Here is a 22,127-nt window from a genome sequence, read left to right as displayed (position 1 = left end):
GCTTTCCTGTTTCCAACACTGGGGTCTCTCCCCTTTGCAGCACTGCAGGTCACCATCACCCTCACCATCACCATCACCATCACCATCACCATCAGCATCCATCCCCACGGGACTGAGCAGAGGAGGGGGGGATGGCTGGGGAGGAGCTGGCGTGGGCTGGGCTGGGCACCCTGCAGTGTCAGGGTATCTGTTGCCAATTCCCCGACGTCTGGGTTATGGCTGGGCCCTCCCTGGGGGCTCCCCTGTCGGGGGAGACCCTCCTGGGCTGGTTCTGTGCCAGGAAAGAGAGATGCACTGGATCCTTTTGGTCTTCAGGTTCTTGTTTATTGTTCTCTTAAGTTTTGCACGCTGTCCACACCAGGCTCAGCACGCTGGAAAAGCACCACAAAAATGGCCAACAATCTCTGGTTACAAGGTCTTTTAAAGCTAAACTGTCCAATTAAGAACTGACACCTGGATTATTTCCCTTTTAACCCAATAACTGATCCCAAAGAGCTGTAATGGGGACTTTTCTGCCCAATTACAAAATGCCACCCAAACCCATGAAGAACAAGGTGTGGGAAGAGAGGCACAAGGATGCAGGCAGGATGCCAGGCAGTGCAATGGGCTCTCTGTGCCACCCAGCAGCCTGTCCTGACGTGGGATCCCATTGCCTGCTGCTGCAGGAGCAGGGGCAGTTTACACAACGTGCTCAGGGTGAAATATTTATCAGGCTGTTTAAAGGAAAACCAGGCAGGAGGAGGGGAGAAAGGGCACAAACAGGGGCAGGAAGCAGCACAGCCCTGGCTGCCAGGAGCCCCTGGGAGCCCCAAGCACCCCTCCCTGGGGTCCCCAGTGCCCCTCAGTGCTGCAGAGGGATCAGGGCAGGCAGGGCAGGGCTGCTGCTGCTGGCAGTGAGTCCCCAGCCAGCAAGGACATGGGGACCTCGAACTTTGGGCCAGAAACCTGTGCCAGCAGGTGCCTTGAGGCAGCAGCAAGAGCTGGGTGAACAGGGAAAGCTGGGAACTCAGTGGATGGAGTGGCTTCACACTGGGCCCATGCTGCAGGAAAATGCTGCCCCAAAACCAGGGTGAAGGTGGGGAGGGAACCAGGTGTCACAGACATCTTTTATGGAAAATCCTTTCCTTAGGATTTTTCCTCCTGAGGAGCTGAGAGGCCTCAGGAACAAAATGTAAACATTGATTATCTGCTGCTGTGGGATGCAACAGGGGCATCTGTGACTGACCCTTGTTGGTTTGTTTGTAATTAATGGCCAATCACAGCCCAGCTGGCTCAGACAGAGAGTCAGAGCCACAAACCTTTGTTATCATTCTTTCTTTTTCTATTCTTAGCCAGCCTTCTGATGAAATCCTTTCTTCTATTCTTTTAGTATAGTTTTAATGTAATATATATCAAATAATAAATCAGCCTTCTGAAACATGGAGTCAGATCCTCTTCCCTCATCTTCAGACCCCTATGAACACGGTCACAGCCAGGCAGGAGAGGAGCCAGGTGGGGACAGGGGCTGCTGAAAGGAAAGCAAACCCCATCCAGACCCATCACCCCCATCCTCCTGCAGCTCAGTCTCTTTGGAGGAGCAGGGAGGGCAGGATCAGGCCCAGATCCCACCCTGTGTGGGACCAAGCACCAAAGCACCTTTGGCAGCCCCAGGTATGGACATACCTGGTCATGGATTTCAAGTTCAAAGTGGAGAACAGAGCACAGAACAACCCCAAACCTCTCGGTTTTACAGCTGAGGTTCCCCACCACCCCTCCCAGCCCCAGGCACCTGAACACAGCCAAAGGGCAGAGTCAGTAGAAACCTTTATTAAACACAAAGCTCAGAGGAACACAAGCTTGTTAAATGGCAGTAAAAGTGAAAGTGCGTCTCCAGCTCGGCCCAGGGGGACCCCAGGATCCCCCTCCCCTCCTCTCCCAGCCCCAGTGGCCTGGGCTTGGGGAGCCAGAGCCAAAGGGCTGCACAGGGAGGGGAAGGAAAGCCTGGAGACAGCGTTGGGTGCTCACCTGCAGAGACGCTCCCCCTGGCCACCTCTGTGTCCCCTGAGGGGACAAGCGCACGGTCCCAGGGCCACCAGCCCCCCCAGCCCCGTCCCCACTGCCACCTGCCACAGCCGTGGCCTTGCCAGCCCCCTTCTGGACACAAGCAAAGCCAGGATGTGCTGGTGAGACCCTGGTCACACCCTCCATGTCCCACCAGCACCGTCCTCCTGCTCCCTCCTGCCCCCTCCATGTCCTGGGAGAGCTCCACATGCCATAAATAATAAATAAATACCCCACGCTCAGCCAGGCTGTGGGCAGCCCCCAGGCAGGGGGACAGCCCTAAGCCAGCACCCCCACACCTCCACCACCCCCTCCCAGCACAACAAAAACTCTCAGCACCCCCACTCTGCTGTACAGCCCCCCAAACCCCCATGGAAATGAAACGCTGTCCCCAGGGGACAATAATAAATTAATCAAATCATTAATCTATACACAGGACTGCTTAAAGCTCTGGAACGGGCTCCTGGGGGGCAGTGGCTCTGCCCTGGGCAGTGCCCCTGATCAGGGCCCTATGGGGGGGTCCCCCAAGTTGGGAACCCCACCCTGGCATCCTCCTGGTGGGGCTGGAGCTGGGGATGCCACCGGGCTGGAGGGATAACGAGAAAATATTGCAAAAAGGGATGGGGGAGAACAGGGAGCGCTGGAGCCAGAGGGGCTGCCCTGCCCTGCCCTGCCAGGGCTGCCCCTCCCCTGGCACTGCCCCAAACACCCAGGTGGGCTCAGCCTCAGAAGTCCAAGGGGGTGAAGTCCCCAAAGTTGCAGTCGAAGAGCTCGCTGATGCCCTCGCCCTCCTCCAGCCCAAAGTGATAGTCCTGTGCCTGGGGTGGCGACAGGTTGATGAACTCATCGGGCAGGAAACCCGCCAGGTCCTCCCTGCTCTGCTCCAGCAGCATGTCCATGGAGGCCAGGGGAGACAGGCTCACCTCCTCCTCCTCCTGCTCCTGCTCCTCCTCCTCCGGGCCCTTGCTGGGCAGCGCGCTCGGCCCTGGCAGCAGCGCTTCTGTGGGCATGGCAACAGCTGTAAATCCCATAATACTCTCCAAAGAAACCCCCAAAAAAGCTTTTTTGGCTAAGGAGATCCTGCCTTCCCACCTCCCTGCCTTGTTGGGGTGCCTGAGCTGCATGCCAGCTCCTTGCTTGGGCCACTTCCTAGGGACTGAGAGCCACCGTGACATCCCACCAGCTCCTCCCTTGTGTCCCCAGCCCCCTCGTGTCCCGAAGTCTCTCGTGTCCCCCAGCCCCTTCGTGTCCAGAGCCTCCTTGTGTCCCCAGCCCCCTCCCTCATGTCCCCAGCTCGTGTCCCCTGCTCCCTCGTGTCCCCAGCCCCACCTTGCTCTCCAGGCAGCAGAGGCATGTTCACATCCTGGGCAGGATGCAGGAGCAGGGGGGCTCTGGGCTGTGAATGGCTGGGAGGAGAGTCCTCAGCAGGGGCTTTGAAGGGGCTCTTGACAGGGCTGCAGACCCCCGAGCTGTCCTCGGGGCACAGGAACACATCAATGGGGCCCTGAGTGCTTCTCACGGAGACCTGGAACGCCTGGGGAGGGGACAGGAGTGACACAAGGTGGCACAGGGACACGCAGAGTGTTGGGGAAGATGGAACAGGAAAGCCTTATCAATATGATTGTCTGGCAAAAGATTTTGAGAATATAGAAACTATAGGTGAGATTGAAATGAAAGCAAGCTTTGAGATCCCTCAGTTACTGAACAACTGGAAAACAATGGTGTGGCCAGCTGAAGGTGACCCCCTTTTGATGGAACAACACCCTCTGCTTGCAGACAGGCCCAAGGCTCAGAGCAGACCCCACTGGCTGGGCAGAAGGGGCCCAAAGAGGAGTTTTTAGGGTTTAAAATGTAACACAGGATGGTAATGTAATGATTCTTACAGGCTGTATGGAAATGCTGTAGGATTTGTATGTTGTACTAGATTGGTTAGTGAGAATTAGAATATTCAACCAGAAGAGGATTTATTGTATTGTAATGGGAACCTTGCTCTCTTACCCTTTTTACTCTCTTACCTTTTTTACTCCCTTACCCTTTTGCTCTCTTTCCCTCTCATCCTCTCTCCCCCTCTCTTCTCTCAGGCCTGCTCTGGGCTGTGGCTGGCAGCTCCCAGCAGGGCCCTGCCCCCAGGCCCTTTGCAATAACCCCAAGTTCCAGCCCTGGCTGCAGAGATCTCTCGTGTCCGTCTGTCCTGACCATCCTGCCCCTGACACTCTGACAGCAGAGAACACTGGGCTGCTCAGGGAGGGCACAGGAGGAGCAGAGCATGACCCCAACTCACCTCTGCAGGGTCTGACACCTGCAGCTGGGTCTCTGGGGGGGCTTTGATCACCATCACCATTTGCTCCGCGGGGTCCACGATGCTGCGGAGGTCCTGGCAGGTGACATAGGCTGCGGTGGGGCGGGTCAAGGAAGGGACACGGGGATGTGGGCTGAGAACAGCCCTGCCTGTGCCTCCAGGGCTCAACCACAGCCACCACCCAGCCAGCCCCGCCCCTCAACCAAAGGATATTGCTGGTTGGCGGGGTCCTCGGTGAGCAGGCGCAGCTGCACCGTGCACATCTGGATGAGGTCATCCAGCTGCCGCTCGGCCGCCTGCAGCTCCCGCAGCTCCTTCTCCAGCAGCCGGTGCCGGCCTGGCGCTCCCACGGTGGCCTGGCTGCCCCTGGGGAGCACCGTGTCCATCAGCAGCCAGCCCCCACAGCTTCCTGTGCCCCAGCCCACAGCCAGGGAAGCAGCCCTGCAGGGATTTTAGCAGCAGAGCCCTCCCCAAGGCTGGAGGCAGCCCCCCCACGCAATGCCCTGGATGACTTGGGGGTCCCAGGGGGACTCACAGGAGCCTTGTGCCACTGAGCACAGCCCTCCCCTGCAGCAGAAGCTCTGGTGACCCCACCCTGAAATTCTCCACCCAAGTAAGACCCTCCTCCACCCAGACAGCTCCCCCACCCCAGGCACACCCCATGAGGCCAGGGACATACAGCCACTGGATGTGGTTCTTGGATTTCTTGGTGATGAGCTGTATGCCCTCCAGGACGTTGGTGATGTCGTAGATGCGCCTCTTCTGCACCTTCAGCACCTCGGCCGCCCAGTTGAGGTCCACCACACCATCTGGGGACTGGCTCAGCAGCTCCAGGAAGCGCTTGGTGGTGAGGTTCAGGGAGGTTTCATACCGGGACTTCTCTCCAGGAGACTTTGCCCCTGCCAGACGTGGAGGACAAGTGTCATTCAGCCACAAGGGAAAGCCAGAGCTGAAAGGTCACAAAACTCCTGCCACCCGCTTGCAGGTGGCTTATGGATCAGTGACCAGGACTGGCACCCCAAACCCAATCTGTTTTGTCAGGGCAATGGGGTGAGCTGCCCAAATGCCCTGCAGGAAGGATGTTGCAGCACCTGGCACAGGCTGTGACACCTGTGCTCTGTGGTGACCGCAGCTGTGACTGAGACACCGAGGGGGGAGATAGCAGCACGTCCTCCTGGGACACTGCACTGACACCATGCTGGCACCTTCAGCTCCATCCCACAGGGAGGGACAGAGCCAGTGTGACACCCAGCAGAAGGGCAGGACAACCGTGCCACCAGCACAGGGCACAGCAGCGAGTGTGGAGAGTGGACAGCCCCAGGGACAGCCCATCCACACCGACACAAAGGGCCTGGAAGAACCTGCCAGGGATGAGCCTGGGAGAGCAGAGTGGGGCTGCTGGAGCTCTGCTCTGAGCTGGGCTGGCAAGGGGGGCCAGGGGGAGTGGAGCTGATACCTTTAGCAGGGTTCCTGGCCTTGCCCCGGCTCACTGGCAAACTCTCCGCTATGTACTGGTGATCCGTCTCCAAGTTCAGCTTCCTCTTCACCTGCAAGGGACGGGGTCAGCATAGGCTCAGCCCCTCCAGGCTCCCGAAGGGTGTCCGTGAGGAACCCCCCCAGCACCGTGGGGTACGGACACCCCAGATCCCAGCAGGAAGGGGGTGACGGGAGCTGTCACACACCCCGGCGGGGATGGGGGGCTGTCCCCACGGCGGGGGCCCTGCCACGCTGCGGGGAGCGCCCCAAAGCCGGCCTGGGCCGTGGGTGGGGAGCAAAGCACGGCCCGGCGCCCGGGCCTGCGGCTTCCGGAGCGGCGGCGGGGCAGGGCCGGCCCGGCAGGTGCTGCGTGGCACGGCCCGGCCGTACAGCCTGGCACAGCCGGGAGCACCGGGCACGGGCTGACACCGAGCGGGGCACGGCATATGGCACGGGGCACAGCACGGAGCAGTACGGCCCGGCCCGGCCCGGTACGGAGCCCTGTCCGGGATACAGCACGGCTCGATGTACAGCCCGGCTCGGTACGGCACGGCTCGCTACAAAGCACGGCCCGGGATCCAGCCGGGCCCATTGTACAGCCCAGCTCGGGTATACGGCCCGATGTACCCCGTCGGGTATACGGCCCGGTCGGTACACGGCCGGTTCGAGGCTCAATACTGCACAGCCCGGAACACAGCCCGGGCCCGCCGGTCCCCGGAGCCCCCGCCCGGCCCCGGCCCCCGCCCCCTCCCCATCCCGCTCGCGGGGGTTACCGGCGGGCGGCCCAGCGCGGGCCGTCTGGGCGCGGCGCCGGGGCGGGCGGGCTGCGGCGTGGCGAAGAGCAGGAGGTCGGTATCGGGGTGGCCGCCGCCCGCGGGCTCCTCGGCGGCGGCGGAGACGATCAGGAGGTGCGGGGAGGCGCTGCCCAGCAGCGCCGCCAGCCCCGCCGCGCCGCCCGCCGCCGCCATGGCTCACATGGCAGCCCGTGCCGCCGGTGCGGCGGGCGGCGCAGCGGGCAGGGCGCGGACAGGGGCGCGGCCCATGGCGGGCGCGGGGCCGCTGCGCTCCGGCTCCGGTTCCGGCTCCGCTGCGCCCGCCGCCGGATTGTTCGGCGCGCCGGCCCCGCGCGCCTTTGCGCGCCAAATCCTTTTTGCCGCGAAAAGCGGCGCGAGCCGCCCCGCCGCCCGCCCATTGGCTGCGTCCGCCGCGGCGGGGAGGCGAGGGCGCGCTGCCATTGGCTGAAGCGAGCGGGGGGGCGGGCGGTGCCGCGCGGCCATTGGCGGGCGGGGGCCGCGCTGACAGGCGGCCAATCAGCGGCGCCGCGCCGGGGCGGCAGCCAATGGGAGCGCGGCTCGGGGACGCGGCGGGGGCGGCGCGTGGGTGCGGCGCGCGCTGTGTGTGTCCCCTCCCCTGTCCCTGTTTGTGTCCCCCGGGTTCCCCCCGGGGGTGTCCCCTCCCGTGTCCCTCTTTGTGTCGCCCATTGAGGTGCTGCCAAGTCCCTGTTTGTGTCCCCCGTGTCCCCCTATAGGGGTGTCCCCTCCCCTGTCCCTCTTTGTGTCCCTCCGGGGGTGTCCCCTCCCGTGTCCCTCTTTGTGTCCCCCATATGTGTGTCCCCTCCTGTGTCCCTGTTTGTGTCCCCCCGAGGGTGTCCCCTCCCGTGTCCCTCTTTGTGCCCCCCTCGGGGGTGTCCCCTTCCGTGTTCCTCTTTGTGCCCCCCACGGGGGTGTCCCTCTTTGTGTCCCCCCCGGAGATGTCCCCTCCCGTGTCCCTCTTTGTGTCCCCCACGGGGGTGTCCCCTCCTATGTGCCGCCGCGGATTCCTCGCTCCGCCCCGGCCCCAGCTCCCGGTTTTCCCCCGTGGGGAGTTCCAGGCTCAGGCGGAGCCGGTCCCGGCCCGGGCTCAGCCCCGCCGGGCTGATGGGCTCCGGCTGCGGCCGCTCCCCGCCCTGGCTGCCCGGGAGGACGGGCCACGCACCCACGAGCAAAGTTCAGCTCGCTCCGTGCCCTGCACGGTGTGAGCCACGCTCCTCCCACGCACGGGTGTCACTGCTGGGGAGGAGGAGGGTGGCTTTGGGCTCTGCAGGGTGTCCCAGGCTGTCCCCGTGTGTTCCCCTGGCCCGGGGGTGACAGCCAGCCCAGCCTGCCCTGCTTTGGGGACATCACTGGTGCTCAGCCGTGCTGGGGCCGGAGCTCTCCTGTCTTGCAGGGCCAGGCGCCTGCAGGATTTTAGTCTAAAAGTGCTGGAGCGATGAAGGGCTCAGCTCAGGGTTGCCCTTGTTCAAAGCAGCCCCGAGACCATGGGTGAGGCTGTCGGGCAAGTCTGGAGGTTTCAGGCTCACGCTGCTCCAGGGGTGCACCGGGATGCTGCAATCTGCTCCATCCGTTCGGCCGCTGATTCACGGCATTCTGTGTTTCCAAACACCAAACAGCTGCGGATCTCGGCAGCTCCTTCAGGACTGCCTGATAACCCCTCAGAGGGCAGAGGAAAAGCTCTGCCGGCAGCACAACCTGCACTTGACCGTGCCAGGCGCTATCTCCGGCCGTGGCACCGTGTGGCAGGGGAGAGGCAGGGACACAGGGACGGCAGACGGAGCAGGGAGTGGCCCCATATGCTGAGAGAGATGAGAGTCCACCCACGAGACACGGGACAGGCGGCTCCCAGCGCCACTATCTCCTGCCTGCAGGACACCGATAACCTCCTGCTGCATGAGGAAGCAAAATTAAAAAGGAAAAAAGTACATCCTGCTAATAATAATTTTTAAAAAACATTTCAAGATTAGGCCTTTTGCAGGGGAAGCTCATGAGGAAAGTGTGGAGTGGGCTCCGAACAAGGCACCCAAGCCAGGGTTTCACCCCTCTGTGCCCCCCAGGAGCTGTCCCAGGGGTCTATGGTGGAGCACAGTGGCCCCCAGCCCGCTGTGCTGCCAGGCAGGGCTGGGAGCCAGCCCTGGCTCCTGCCCCAGCCCTGCAGCCAAGCCTGACCTGCCTGGGATGCAGGAGAAGGAAGGGCTGGGCAGGAGAAAGAAGGGCTGTGCAGGAGAAGGGCTGGACAGGAGAAAGAAGGGCTGTTTTTCCCAGCAGTGCCAAGCCTGACCTGCCTGGGATGCAGGAGAAGGAAGGGCTGGGCAGGAGAAGGGCTGTGCAGGAGAAAGAAGGGTTGTTTTTCCCAGCAGTGCGTGGGATGCAGGAGGCATTTGCAGGGATGAGTTAACTCCTCTGCTGCAGAGCAGATCCTGACATGCAGTGCCCCTGTGCTGGCCTAACAGGTTTCTGGCTTTAAAGGATTTTATGCTGGATATTTTGGCAGCGGTTGCAATTCCCATGGGGATGGCCAGCACTGAGCAGGGCTGTGATTTCCCTGGATCTCTCCATCCTTAAATACAGCAGGAACGTGGTGCATGTCCGTGACCAATCAAATCAACTCGCTGTGCCTCATTTCTTCATCAGCAGAGAGCAAATAGAAACGCTGCCTTGCTTAAAGGAAATTAATACAGTTAATTAACACTTGGCCCTTCTAATATTCCAGGCCCCACTCTCCAGAGCCCTTCCACTGCAATATCATCATTACTAGGAAGCATAAGCAACAGTTAGACCAGATGTTTGCACACAGTTAATGCTTCTTCCATCTGGGGAAGGGGGAAGAGGCAAGCCCAGCAGCCGGGCGGGAGCGCATGGCTGGCGGTGCTCTCCCCATCCCTGGGGAGCCCCAGCCCGGCGTTTCCTGGGATGAGGCAGGGTTTGGGACACAGCTGCCGCACCAGCTGCTCCCTCTCGGCTCACAAAGGCCGCCTTCACCCCCCCTAATTCATGCAGGAGCTGTTCGGGGGGAGCAGGCTCTGCCCCCTCTGCCGGAGCCTCTCCGAGGCTTTCAGCGCGAAAAGGGCTGGCAGTGGAGACAAATGAAAGGCAAACGCTGGTGGGAGAAGGGCGGGCAGGGCCTTTCCTTGCATGTGGATGAGGGGAAGCAGATGAATTCTGTCTCCTGCACAACTGCAGCCCCGCTAAGGAGTGCAGACGTGCTCCCTAGATTAGCAGTGCGGCAGGTGCTGCTCCCAGATAAAGCCCTGTCTGCGCAGCCCTGCTCGGCCTGGAGAGCATCAGGAGGCTGCTCAGACACTCGGTGCCCCAGCAGGATTCAGCCCGTGGGAGTTTGGGTGGGTTTGGCACTGTGGGATAGACTCAGAGCAAGGGGTGTGTGCTGGGGAAAGGCTGCAGCTGGAGCACAGCTGGTACCTGTGCTGGAAAATCACCTGGCAGCAGGAGCAGGGGGAGGAGAGCTGGCAGGATGGAAACAGCCCTGGGCTCAGTCACTGTCCCTGCCCTGGCAGTCTGTCCTGCCTCCAGCAGCTCCCATTGGGTGTCCCAGGAGCACAGTCACTGTCCCTGCCGCCACACTCCTGCCTCCAGCAGCTCCCACATGGAGTGTTCTTGGGTTTCTGTGGATGAGATGACCCCAAGGTATCAGAAAGTCTCTTTTTTCCCTGCCCCATGACTGAAGAAGAAGTTGAGATTCGTTGGTTCTGCTTTTCAAAGTTGTTTATCTTTTCTTATCTATCACATTCTTTCTCTGACCTGCTGAGATCTGTCCAGCAGGTCAGGTTGTGGCACAGTCCCTGCCCTTGGGGTGGTGTTGGCTTTTTATACTAAGAACTACATGTGCTTTATTTACAATAATTTTCCAATACCTATCACCTATGTTAGACAGTTTGTCTCTACTCTAAACCAATCCAAAAGTGCCACCATCACAGCAGAAGATGGAGGAGGAGGAGGAGGAGGAGGAGGAGGAGGAGGAGGAGGAGGAGGAGGAGGAGAGGACATGCCCAGATTCCTCCATCTTGCTTCTTGAACCCCCATTCTAAAACCCCAAAATTCTACTTTTTTCACCCTGTGACAAATTCACTGTCATCCTACTCAAACTCTTGTGGCTTGTAAATCCTCACACAAAGTTGGGAATTGTTTCCATGGGTTAAAATCAAAGGCATGGGTGTCTTTGACTCCGTGCCAAGGTCTCTGAGCCCCTGCCAGGGTCTCGAGTCCTGCAGGGCACCCACAGGGATGTGCTGGGTTCTGACAGAGTGTGCTGAGCTGGCACATGGAAGGACAGTAGGACTTCCCTGGGGTCTCCAGCCAATGCCCCTGTTCCCAGGTCACTGGTTTGCTCACAAGAGGGTGAATGGGCAGTGTGGCACAATCTGCCTGTGGTGGCACCAGGCAGCTGGGGAAAGCCCAGAGCCCCCCAGTTGTGCTGCCCTGACCCTGCAGTCCCTCAGCTCTGCCCCTGAGCCATCACTGTTGCTCTGTGCAAACCAAAGCAATTTTCTGGAAGCATAAACAATGTCTAAAGCTGGCTTGTGGCAGAAGGGAGCAGCCCTGGCTTAGGTGTCTCCTCTCAGATCCCAGTCCCAAAAGCCAGGCAGTGCCTGTTCCCTTGCATCTTTACAGAAGATAACACAGTTCTTTCCACAGGACACCAGGTCAGCTCCTCTTCTGGATGCTGGGCACACCAGACTCAGCAGTGCCATCTCCTCCTCTCCTGTGGTGGCATCTGCTTTAAAGCTCACATCAGGCAGGGTCTCTCAGGGAAGCCATGGGCACAGAGCCTGTTCCCCTCCTGCTCTGCTCCACACCCAGCCAGAGCAGCCTTGTCTCATGCTCTGAGCCAAAACACCACAAACACTGAGAGCCACTCCATTCCACAAGGCTCTTGCATTTCCTTCACTCAAACCCCATGGAAGAACAGAGAGGCTGAAGTGTTTCTGGGAGCCTGGGGCTTTTATCCAGGAGTGATTTGGGAATATGCCAGGCTCTGGCTTCTACCTCTCCTGAGTGTCTGCAGCCAGTCCAGGTTCACTTCCCACCACATGGTCACTGGCACTGAGAACCCAAAAGCGTTGGAACACTTTTGCTTTTGTCAGAATAAAACCTACAGGTCACCCAGAGCTTCACCTGGAGCAGAACAAGGGCTCAGACAGAGTGTGACACTCTGTAAGGAGGAAAAAAACCACTTGAAGGTAGCACTGGCATCAGTTTGGAGGTGTTGATTTGGCTTCTCATGGCCCAGGCTGGACACTCCAGCATTCCAACAGCTACAAAGCTGCAGGTTTGGTCTTACAGACACTCAGCAACTGCTTCATCCCCACCACCACAGCAGTGAGTGACCTCTACAGCACATTCCCTCTCAACTTTTAGCTTGGAAAAGGCAGAAAAATCATCCATAGATCTACTTATTTTCTCTGTTTTTCATATTAAAAAACCAAAAAGGGGTGTCAGCCATCCCAGTTTGTTTCTGCAGCTGGTACCCTTACCCCTGCAGGAATTAAATCTGATGCTGGGGTCAAAGCAGCACTGCCTGTTGTTTCCAAGCTGGTAACACCAGAGCCCAAACCATGCCAAAACTGCACCTTGTGCATGGCTTCTCTACATCCAGGACTACAGACATGCAGTAATCAAGCATTGCTTCACAGATTTTAGCTTAAAAATGAGGACAGTAAAAAAAAGACAAAAAATTAGGATTTTTATTTGTAGACAAAGCACAGTATTGTAATATTCAAAGAGTGATTATACAGAAATAATGGCCACAAGAAGGTGATTCATAGTGGATAGAGCCACATCAATAACCCCCTGCCCTCTCTTTTTATTGTTTTAAACCCAAAACCCAAGATATTTCTACAAGCATTCTGATCAGTGTCACATAAGTTACCTGAGTTTATGTCCTTTATTTTATTCTATGCTGTCAGAAAATCAAGGCCTGAATTACACAGTAATTATGAATACAAAATATTACTCAAAAGCAGAGGTAATAATACCTGTATTATAGAGCTTTTAGTTTGTTTTTTCTCCCTCCTCACCAGCAGAGACATGAAAATTCTTCTAAGTAAAGAAAAAAGTTACCTCCTCCACCAATCTGGTAGGAACACACAGGTTGAAAACTCAAGATTAACACCCCAAAAATATTAACAGTGGCAGACAGACATGATGCCTTATTTTCCCTCCTCCCTTATCTGTTGGGTTTCAAAAACAGCATCAGAAAACACATCCAGCTTCAGGCTGCCATGAGCCAGGGAGACAAACACAGCCTGACAAACAGGGAGCAGCACCCAGCTTGGGGTATTAACCAAAGGTCACCTTTGTGCTGATGCAGGGAAAATGAGTTGGAGCTCCCCAGCAGCTCCTCCTGGTGAGGGATCTGCACAGGGTTCTGGTGGCTCCAGCAGAGCTCACTCTGCACAGAGGGCTCCTTCCAGCAGCCAGGGATCATCTCTGCCCTTCCACACACACCCAGCTGCGTGTAAAGCAGAGCCTGAGCTACTCCAGCAGGGCAGCAAAGTCTCACAGCACCAATATCAAAGCTGCTCTACACCCTCCCCATCCTGGCACAGGTGCCCAGAGCAGCTGTGGCTGCTCCATCCCTGGCAGTGCCCAAGGCCAGGCTGGATGGGGTTTGGAGCAACCTGGGACAGAGGAAGGTGTCCCTGCCCATGGCAGGGGTGGGATGGTTTTTGAGGTCCCATCCAACCTGAACCACCCCACAATTCTCTGAGAAATGCCCTGAGCAGGGCCAGTTCTCTGGGTACTGCACAGACACAGGGATGGTGGCCAGGACAAATGCACTGTCCCACTACAGACACAGGGTCACAGCTCCCAGCAGCCTCCTCAAACCCTCCTCTGCAGCACTGAATGGCCAAACACAGGTTCAAACACCCTCTCCTTCACTGCCAGCATCAAACACAGCCCAGAAAAGCTTCCCTAACCCAAATGTCAGGCAGCTGTCTCATTTTCACCTTTGTTAAATAATGCAATTGTCCCGGAAAGGGTTCTCCAGCCCAGCACACAAGCTGTCCTCCAAAGGCAAGGGAAGCACAGTGGGTATGCCAGGGCAGCAGGCAGCAGCAGTAAATAACCTTGAGCCTGCTTTGTTCCTTCATAAAATAAATGATTAATAGCCCAGGATAGTCAATCTGCTTGATAAGCTCAGGATTGCTGAAAACTTTTGATCAGTTCGATTCATTAACCTTTAAAACTGCCTCTAAGAGAGGCTTAAAATGTGAGGGAGAAGCATCATTTTAAACACTTCAATTTTATGCAGGGTTCCTTGCTTTTGACAAACTGAGCAAAGATAGAGACACTCAGCATCAGTCAGGTGTCAAGGGAAAAATAACAGGGGGGAAAATAAAGTTGTTGTAGACAAACAACCCCATGCTCATCTTAAAATTCAAAACCAGTCAGGGCTGGGAGAAGAAAATGACCCTTCTTTGTGATCCTTAAGCACTTGGCCATATGCAGGTGGCTTCCCAACTGTCTCTTTATTTCTTTTGCTTTTAATGCTAATAAAAACAGAACCCAAACAGGGCACTCCATTCCCCAAACAATGCCCTGGGGGAGGGCAGGGAGTGTCACTTACATATCCCAAAAGTCTGACTCAGACAAATTACTTCTAGTTCGCTTCCCCACGACACTCCTGCATTGTTCCAACACCTTGGCAGCAGAAGGGGCTCATCCCCAGCTATCTGCTCCCAGAACAGCCAGGGGGGCTGATGTCATTAAGGAGCTGTCCCAGTTACTTCCCTGGGGAAAGCAGGGACTTGCAGCTTAACGTCCTGGCCCAGCCCAGCAGGAAAACCAACGGCAGCAGAGCCCCAGGGGCTGGGATCCCGGCAGGAGCTGGGATCCAGGGATGGCAGCTGCCCCCTGCAGCTCAGCCAGGGCTTCCTTAGAGAGTGCCAAGAGAAAAAGGGAGTTTTGGACCAAGGAGAAGTCATGGTCACTGCTGCCAGGCTGATTGAGACTTTAGTTTTTGGCTGGGATTTGTTTTCTGCAGAGGACACAGAGCAGTGTGAAAAGGTCAGGAGCTGGGATGGCAGCTCCACTGCAGGCTCAGCCATGGTCTCCTTAGAAAGGGAGAGATTTCTAATAGAAAAAGGGAGTTTTGAACCAAGGAGAAGTCATGGTCACTGCTGCCAGGCTGACTGCAAACATTGGTTTTTGGCTGGGATTTGTTTTCTGGAGAGGACACAGAGCAGTGTGAAAAGGTCAGAGCTGGGATCCAGGGATGGCAGCTGCCCCCTGCAGCTCAGCCATGGCTTCCTTAGAGATTCCCAAGAGAAAAAGGGCATTTTGAACCAAGGAGAAGTCATGGTCACTGTGCCAGGCTGACTGCAGACACTGGTGTTTGGGTGGGTTTTATTTTCTAGAGAGGACACAGCAGTGTGAAAAGGTCAGAGCTGGGATCCAGGGATGGCAGCTCCACTGCACATGGCTGCAGGCTCAGCCATGGCTTCCTTAGAAAGGAAGAGATTGCCAAGAGAAAAAGGGAGTTTTGAACCAAGGAGAAGTCATGGTCACTGATTGCATGATTCCATACACTGGTTTTTGGCTGGGATTTGTTTTCTGGAGAGGACACAGAGCAGTGTGAAAAGGTCAGGAGCTGGGATCCAGGGATGGCAGCTCCACTGCACATGGCTCAGCCATGGCTTCCTCAGAAAAGGAGAGATTCCCAAGAGAAAAAGGGAGATGTGAACCAAGGAGACCAACCAACCATGGTCACTGCTGCCAGGCTGCTTGAGACATTGGTTTTTGGGTGGGATTTATTTTCTAGAGAGGACAGAGAGCAGTCAGGAACTGGCCTTCCAGGGATGGCAGCTGCCCCCTGCAGCTCCACTGCAGGCTCAGCCATGGCTTCCTTAGAAAGGAGAGATTCCCAAGAGAAAAAGGGCATTTTGAACCAAGGAGAAGTCATGGTACTGCTGCCAGGCTGATTGAGACTTTGGTTTCTGGCTGGGATTTATTTTCTAGAGAGGACACAGAGCAGTGTGAAAAGGTCAGAGCTGGGATCCAGGGATGGCAGCTCCACTGCACATTCCTCAGGCTCAGGAAGAGATTCCCAAGAGAAAAAGCGAGTTTTGAACCAAGGAGAAGTCATGGTCTCTGTGCCAGGCTGACTGAGACATTGGTTTTTGGCTGGGATTTGTTTTCTGCAGAGGACACAGAGCAGTGTGAAAAGGTCAGAGCTGGGATCCAGGGATGGCAGCTCCACTGCAGGTTCAGCCATGGCTTTCTTACAAAGACAGAGACTCCCAAGAGAAAAAGGGAGTTTTGAACCAAGGAGAAGTCATGGTCACTGACTGCATGATTCCATACACTGGTTTTTGGCTGGGATTTATTTTCCTGAGGACAGAGAGCAGTGAAAAGGTCAGGAAAGGCCACTGGTCCTTCCACCAGCAGCCACAGTGGTCCAATGGCCAGCAGAGGAAGGTTATTCCACCTCTAAGGGAACCACAAGCTACAAATTTAACAGATCAAAACCTTCTCAGAGACACCCAGCCCAGAGCTTTTTTTGCTGCAATAATTATACATGGTCAAGGATTTGTGAGTTTAATAGTTTTAGGGAGCAATTCCCAAGGCACAGCTGTCAGCTCTCTGAAATCCCATCAAAGCTTGCAGGAATTCAGCAATTTTAGCAGAATATCAATGCTCTTAGTTGGAACAATACTGAGGTTTCTGACAGAAAAACTGAGATGCTTCAAACAGCCAAGAGTGGTGGAAAGATGTTTATAAAGTAATCAGACCTCACCTGTATCTCCAGCAGTTTTTCTGTAGTGAATCTTTATGTTTCTCTATACAGAGAAAAATATTTAGCTAAAAGAAACAAACCAAATTCCTAATTTTACAGCTTTCATGGGGTCTGATGGATTTCAATTCAATTATTCAGTCCAGACTGTAACAGCAGTTAATTAGAAGTTAGCATTGAAATTAGAAGTTGAAGGGATCATAGAAAGTTATTATGACAAAGAATTATCTTGGTTTTTGGGCACCATGTACATCATGGACAAATAAAAGGGGAAAAATAAAGAAAAGCAAAAAAATAAAAGGGGAAAATAAAGAAAAGCAGCACTCTGAATATGTGCAACAGTAATAAAGGAGTTTAGGAGGACAAGGAAAAATGACTTAAGAAGAAATTGAGAACTTTTTTTTTAATTAGAAGCTCCCTGAAGTTAAATGTACCATTTCAGCTGTATATAGAGAAAAATATTTAGCTAAAAGAAACAAACCAAATTCCTAATTTTACAGCTTTCATGGGGTCTGATGGATTCCAACTCAATTATTCAGTCCAGACTGTAACAGCAGTTAATTAGAAGTTAGCAATGAAATTAGAAGTTGAAAGGATCATAGAAAGTTATTAGGACAAAGAATTATCTTGATTTTTGGGCACCATGTACATCATGGATTTGCATGGACAAAGAAAAGTGGGAAAATAAAAGAGTAAAGAGGACTCTGAATATATGCAGCAGTAATAAAGGAGGTTAGGAGGACAAGGAAAAATGACTTAAGAAGAAATTGAGAACTTTTTTTAAATCAGAGGCTCCCTGAAGTGAAATGTACCATTTCAGCTGTAGCATTGAATAGGAGAAATTGCCAGAGCCTGGAGGGTAAAGAATTGAAAGGATGATGAAGAGAGCATCAGCAGGATTATGAAATGCCATGGGCAGGTCAGGGAAAAGCAGGTGGAGACAGGGAAAGTGAACCAAACAGTCCCAACTGAGCCAAAAGGGAGCAGGGAATTGAATGATTCTCTTGGAAATATCAGCACATCAAACCAGGAATTGTTTCAATGCACATCATTGAGTGAACTGTGTAGTGTTTTATGGCAGGTGAGTGCCTTGCACTGTGAGGAGTTTGAATTAATTGATTAATTAAATCAGTTTTTGTGCTTTCTCAGCTATCTAGTCAATCTTCTGCCATAACCCAGGGTGTGCTGCCCTGTCCTGGGGCTCAGCAGTGTTTCTGAGAGGAAGATAATTAATAAATTAATCAATTAAATTAATCCATGAACCCTGCACAAACTACAGGTACAAAATCAGATTCAAATCTGGTTACAGCCAACACTTTCCACTGCTGTGGAGAGCAGACTCTGGACCTCAGAGAAACCCTTCTCATGCTCCACCAAAATAAAATAAATAAAAGTGCTTGGGAAATGTTGCTCCCTGTGACACACAAAATCCCCAGCATGAGATCTGAGGCCTGGTCATAGAGGAGCCCAAGTTGTGTAACTGTTTTTGGTATTTAGTTCAAGCAGCTTTTAAAAGCTTTACAAATGAGTTTAAAATAATTACAGGGTATTCATTAGTGCACTTTATAGAGGCACAGATTCAGCCCAAGTGCAGGGAAGAAACCAAGCAAAAATAGTCTTTCCAAGCCTGATTTACCAGGCTGGTCCAAGACAATCCTAACAGTTCTAGTCTCACACATTTTATTGTCTCCCTCAGGGAAAATTGCAGAGGAACTCTCTCAAGGAGCACCTAACTGTCCTTATAATAGTTTAAACAGGATTCTCAGCCATCCACAGCAATGAAGAAATGATGGCCCTGCTCTCAGAGCTCAAGCAGGTCCCCCACTCCCTTCACCCTCAGTTATACCACAGTGAGCACAACAGCACAGAAAAAACCACTTGTGAACATTCAGATGAGCCCTAGAACATGGTTTCATACTCTCCATTGAGTGTCAGGCTGTCATTTTATAAATATATTTAGTTTTAAAAGAACAAACCCCAATGCCACACTTGTAGGGAAAATAAGGCCTCTTAAAAACAGACTGCAACAAGTTTCTGTGGAGGCTGAGCTTGCTCTAAAAGGAGCCAAAAACCTTATCAGAACATTCTGCCCTGCAGACAAGAGCCAACTCTGTTTGATAGATGGTAATTTTAAAAAATCACAGGTTAAAAGCAACAGAATAACCTTTTCCCCCAGCTGCTGGGAGGTCCCATCCCATTCCAAGGTGGTTTAGAGTGAAGCACCTACTTGCTGTCTGTCCTTTTGTTGTAGATGAGGAAGTCAGACACGTCGTGCCACACCTCACTGTCCTCGTACAGGTAGGTCATGGAGGACTGCAGGGAGGGCTGCAGAGTGTGCCTGTGGTATTCAAAGAGCCACAGGACTGTCCCCCAGACCAGGGCAGCCAGCAGAGGGAAGGGGTCCTGCCTGGGCTGGGGGATGTAGCCCTTCTCCACAGCCAGCCGGGACAGCCCGAACAGGATGCGGGACAGCAGGTACATGATGATCTGCAGAGGAGAAATGTGGGGATCCACAAAATCAGAGGGTTTGGGGAAAGCTGCAAAAGGCAGGCCTCAGAGACAGCAGAACTGTGAGTAGAGCTAAGCAGCAGCCATGAGATTGGTCAGCAGAAAAATTATTTAAAAAGTAGAAAAGCAAGGACAAATAGAACAATGGTCTGTGTATTAACACTTGTTTAGAATAACTGCCTAAGCTACAGAAAAGTTTATCTAGTGAGATATTAGGGAGTTCTAAGCTTAATAATGGAGCTCTGTGCATTGTGCTTTAAGGCTCACAAGCAGGTATTGTATTTGAAATAAGCAAGCATTGTTTAACCAAAGGTACCTGTGCTTATAGTGGTTGGATAGAACTACTGTCAATGGGCTTTTGCTTGGTGGGATTGGTTAAAAAACTTATAAAGTGAGATGTAACATTAAGTTCTGGGTCTGCTGCCTGGGATGTGAGCTGGTGGCATCTTCCCATTGTCATAACCATGTAATGAGAGTGATGCTGGAAAATAAAACAGCTCAAGGCACGTTCCAGCAGTCCTGTCCTGTTGGTGATTTGTACAGAGACCCCTGGCTGGTGACAGAGAAGCCCAGGGAGCAGGGTGAGAACTGAGCACAGCCACCTCCAGGGCTTCACAAGTGACAATGCAGCCAGGAGGGACAGGAACAACTCCCCCACTTCAAAGCAAACAGGCTGTCATTGCCCCTACCAGCACTGTGCCAAAACTCTGTGTCTCCTGCAGGGCCTGCTGCTCTGACTTGGCAATCACAGGCTGCATTGCATGCAGCACTGCTGGGCACTTGCACAACTTCTGTCTCTGCCCAGCTCATTCCACCTCAGACAGTGCTGATAGAACAGTCCTGCCAAGCAGATGGGAGCTCAGGAGGCTGGACACAGCCTAACACCAGGCCTGGCTTAATTCAAGCACTTGGGATTAATCTGCAGCTGTTTTACTCCCTGGTTTGTGACTGTGTGTTAACAACCAGCTTTAAATCAAACACCCCCTGAGCAGCTCTCATCAGTTTAACCAGTTTAGTGGTGAGTTTGACCAGTCTAGTGGTGAGTTTAGCTGTCAGATTAATCAGTTTAGCTGTCAGTTTAACCACTTTAGCTGTCATTTTAGTTGTCAGTTTAGCTGTCATTTTAGTTGTCAGTTTAGCTGTCATTTTAGTTGCCAGTTTAGCTGTCAAGATTAACCAGTTTATTTGTCATTTTAGTTGTCAGTTTGGCCAGTTTAGTTGCCAGTTTAGTGGTCAGTTTACCCAGTTTAGTGGTCAGTTTAACCAGTTTAGCTGTTAGATCAACCAGTTTAGTGGTCAGTTTAGTTGCCAGTTTAACCAGTTTAGTTGTCAATTTATCTGTCAGATTAACCAGTTTAGTGGTCAGTTTAGTTGCCAGTTTAACCAGTTTAGTTGTCAATTTATCTGTCAGATTAACCAGTTTAGTGGTCAGTTTAGTTGCCAGTTTAACCAGTTTAGTTGTCAGTTTATCTGTCAGATTAACCAGTTTAGTGGTCACTTTAACCAGTTTAGTTCAGTCCAGCTCTAACTGATCAAGTTCTACACTCACAACACTTCAGGTGAGGAGTTTAACCCTGTGATGGCCAGACAGGAACACACAGGTAGTGAGCACAGCTCAGGTGACAGGGGGGATAACCCCACAGCTCTGGGTTTGACTGCCTTCCTACAAACCCAGTGCAGCTCTGGAGGCAAACCTGGGTTTCCAGCACTGCAACTGGAGACACACAGCCACACCTGGGACTTGAGTGCAGAGCAGTCAACACTGCAATTTGTGCAGAGAAAAAGGAGCTCCTGTTTCTGGTCAGAACCACCAGAAATAGGTGCCCCCAACCAGTTCCTGGCACACCTGTTGTTTTTCCTGGCCAGAGAAACTTTCAGCAAGTGCCTTTACCTGGCTGTTGATGGGATTGTTGTCACCAAACACCAGCCAGCCCCCAATGCAGGCTGCAAGGAAGGAATGGAATGGGATTTTTTTCCCCTGCAGGCGGGACTGGGCTGCCAGGAGCCCTTTGTAGGTGAACACAAAATAAGCCAGGTTCCGGGAGTGAGCGTACGTGGCCTGGGCAATGGACTTCAGCTTCTCCCTGAAACTGAGGGAAAGAGATAATCACAGGAGAGAAAAGGCAAGATCCTGCACCCACAGCCTAGGCACTGCACTCCCCACCTGCACTGATGGTTTGGGCACCCCAGGAATGTCTTAGGAAGGAGCCCTGGCTTCCCTCATCAGAGCACAGCCCTGCCCACACTGTGGACTGTGTTTCATTTTCTCACTACTCAAACAGCCCTTTTAAAACTTTTTTACTGCTAAATACAAACCTCTGGCACTCAGGGAAAGGCACAACGTGCACTGCTATAGCCTGGGTTCCCTTATTTCAACACAGGACAGAACATTGCTATTGGCATCTGTTAATTCTCCCTCTGTCCTCATCAACCATTGCATGAGTGATTCAATCCCTCAATTATATATATTTGTGTGTGCTTCACTATCAGGACAAGGCTCAACCATGGTTCACACATTTTTCTGCCTTTTAAACCCCCTCCAAACATAGAAAACGAACAGCTGTGATGAAAACGTTCTAAGCAGCAACACAAAACCACAGAATTAGTGTTTGTACCTTCCACTCTTGAACAGGAAAGTCATCACCAGGGCGTGTGGGGCACGGATTTTGGCTCCATAACTGTAAAGGTGGACAAATATTTCACAGAGTTCGTTTTACACTACGAAATTCTTTTATTTCTAGTCTACTAACAGAAAAAAAAAAGGTTATTTAGCCAAGTATCTATTACTTTTAAGCCAGCCCAGCAGCAGCAGCACAGCAAACCGGGGGGAGCCGAGCAGGAGGGAGAAGAGTACACGCACCTCAGCGAGCCAGACCCCAAGGTGTCTCTAAACTCTCAGGCCCCAAGGGGACCCTAAGCCAGCCCAGGCCACCCCAACTGCGGCTGAGGGGAGCGGAACCGCCTCCCCCTCACAGCCCCCCGGGAGGGATGGAGACCCCGCGGCCCGGGCCCGGCACTCACACGGCGCCGTTTCGGAAGCCCTTGATGACGGCGAGCGCGGCGTGGTAGCGGCGCTGCTGCAGGAGCGCGTTGGCGGCGCGGAGCAGAGCGCGAAGCGAATCCCCGCCGCCCGCCATGGCCCCGCCGGCCACAGCGCCCTGCCGCACGCCGCTTCCGGGGCACCGCCCCGCCCGCCGCTCCCATAGGCCGGCACTGCTGTCAATCATGGCTCTCGGCC

The 22,127-nt window shown here is 53.9% G+C and overlaps 2 protein-coding genes across 8 annotated transcripts; both read right to left on the bottom strand.

Moving 5' to 3' along the window:
• Positions 1 to 1,785: 1,785 nt before the first annotated feature.
• Positions 1,786 to 7,227, bottom strand: E2F1 (E2F transcription factor 1). Of its 2 annotated transcripts, none has more exons than XM_077187520.1 (7): positions 6,589 to 7,227; positions 5,796 to 5,886; positions 5,019 to 5,238; positions 4,553 to 4,705; positions 4,322 to 4,436; positions 3,370 to 3,574; positions 1,786 to 3,037 (listed from the first exon to the last, which is right to left on the bottom strand). In XM_077187520.1, exons 1-7 carry the CDS (start codon positions 6,781 to 6,783, stop codon positions 2,766 to 2,768), a joined length of 1,251 nt encoding a protein of 416 aa, XP_077043635.1. In that variant the 5' UTR covers positions 6,784 to 7,227; the 3' UTR covers positions 1,786 to 2,765. The 2 variants fall into 2 exon arrangements, with proteins under 2 accessions (XP_077043635.1, XP_054500653.2); XM_054644678.2 differs by having other exon boundaries at positions 1,786 to 3,040; positions 6,589 to 7,106.
• On the bottom strand, positions 5,868 to 22,075 carry PXMP4 (peroxisomal membrane protein 4). 6 transcript variants are annotated; one of them, XM_054644686.2, is made up of 5 exons: positions 21,911 to 22,073; positions 21,505 to 21,567; positions 20,781 to 20,979; positions 18,609 to 18,868; positions 5,868 to 5,886 (listed from the first exon to the last, which is right to left on the bottom strand). In XM_054644686.2, the coding sequence occupies exons 1-5, from the start codon at positions 22,024 to 22,026 to the stop codon at positions 5,883 to 5,885; spliced, it is 642 nt and encodes a 213-aa protein (XP_054500661.1). In that variant the 5' UTR covers positions 22,027 to 22,073; the 3' UTR covers positions 5,868 to 5,882. The 6 variants fall into 6 exon arrangements, with proteins under 6 accessions (XP_054500661.1, XP_054500656.1, XP_077043637.1 ...); XM_054644681.2 differs by lacking the exon at positions 5,868 to 5,886 and adding an exon at positions 8,564 to 9,288 and having other exon boundaries at positions 21,911 to 22,074; XM_077187522.1 differs by lacking the exons at positions 5,868 to 5,886; positions 21,911 to 22,073 and adding exons at positions 8,564 to 9,288; positions 21,750 to 21,892.
• Positions 22,076 to 22,127: the final 52 nt, after the last annotated feature.

This window comes from Agelaius phoeniceus, chromosome 17, assembly GCF_051311805.1.
Source record: "Agelaius phoeniceus isolate bAgePho1 chromosome 17, bAgePho1.hap1, whole genome shotgun sequence".
NCBI classification, from domain to species: Eukaryota; Metazoa; Chordata; class Aves; order Passeriformes; family Icteridae; genus Agelaius; species Agelaius phoeniceus.
Note: the sequence above shows the minus strand (reverse complement) of the source record. Positions and strands in the feature narration are given on the sequence as shown.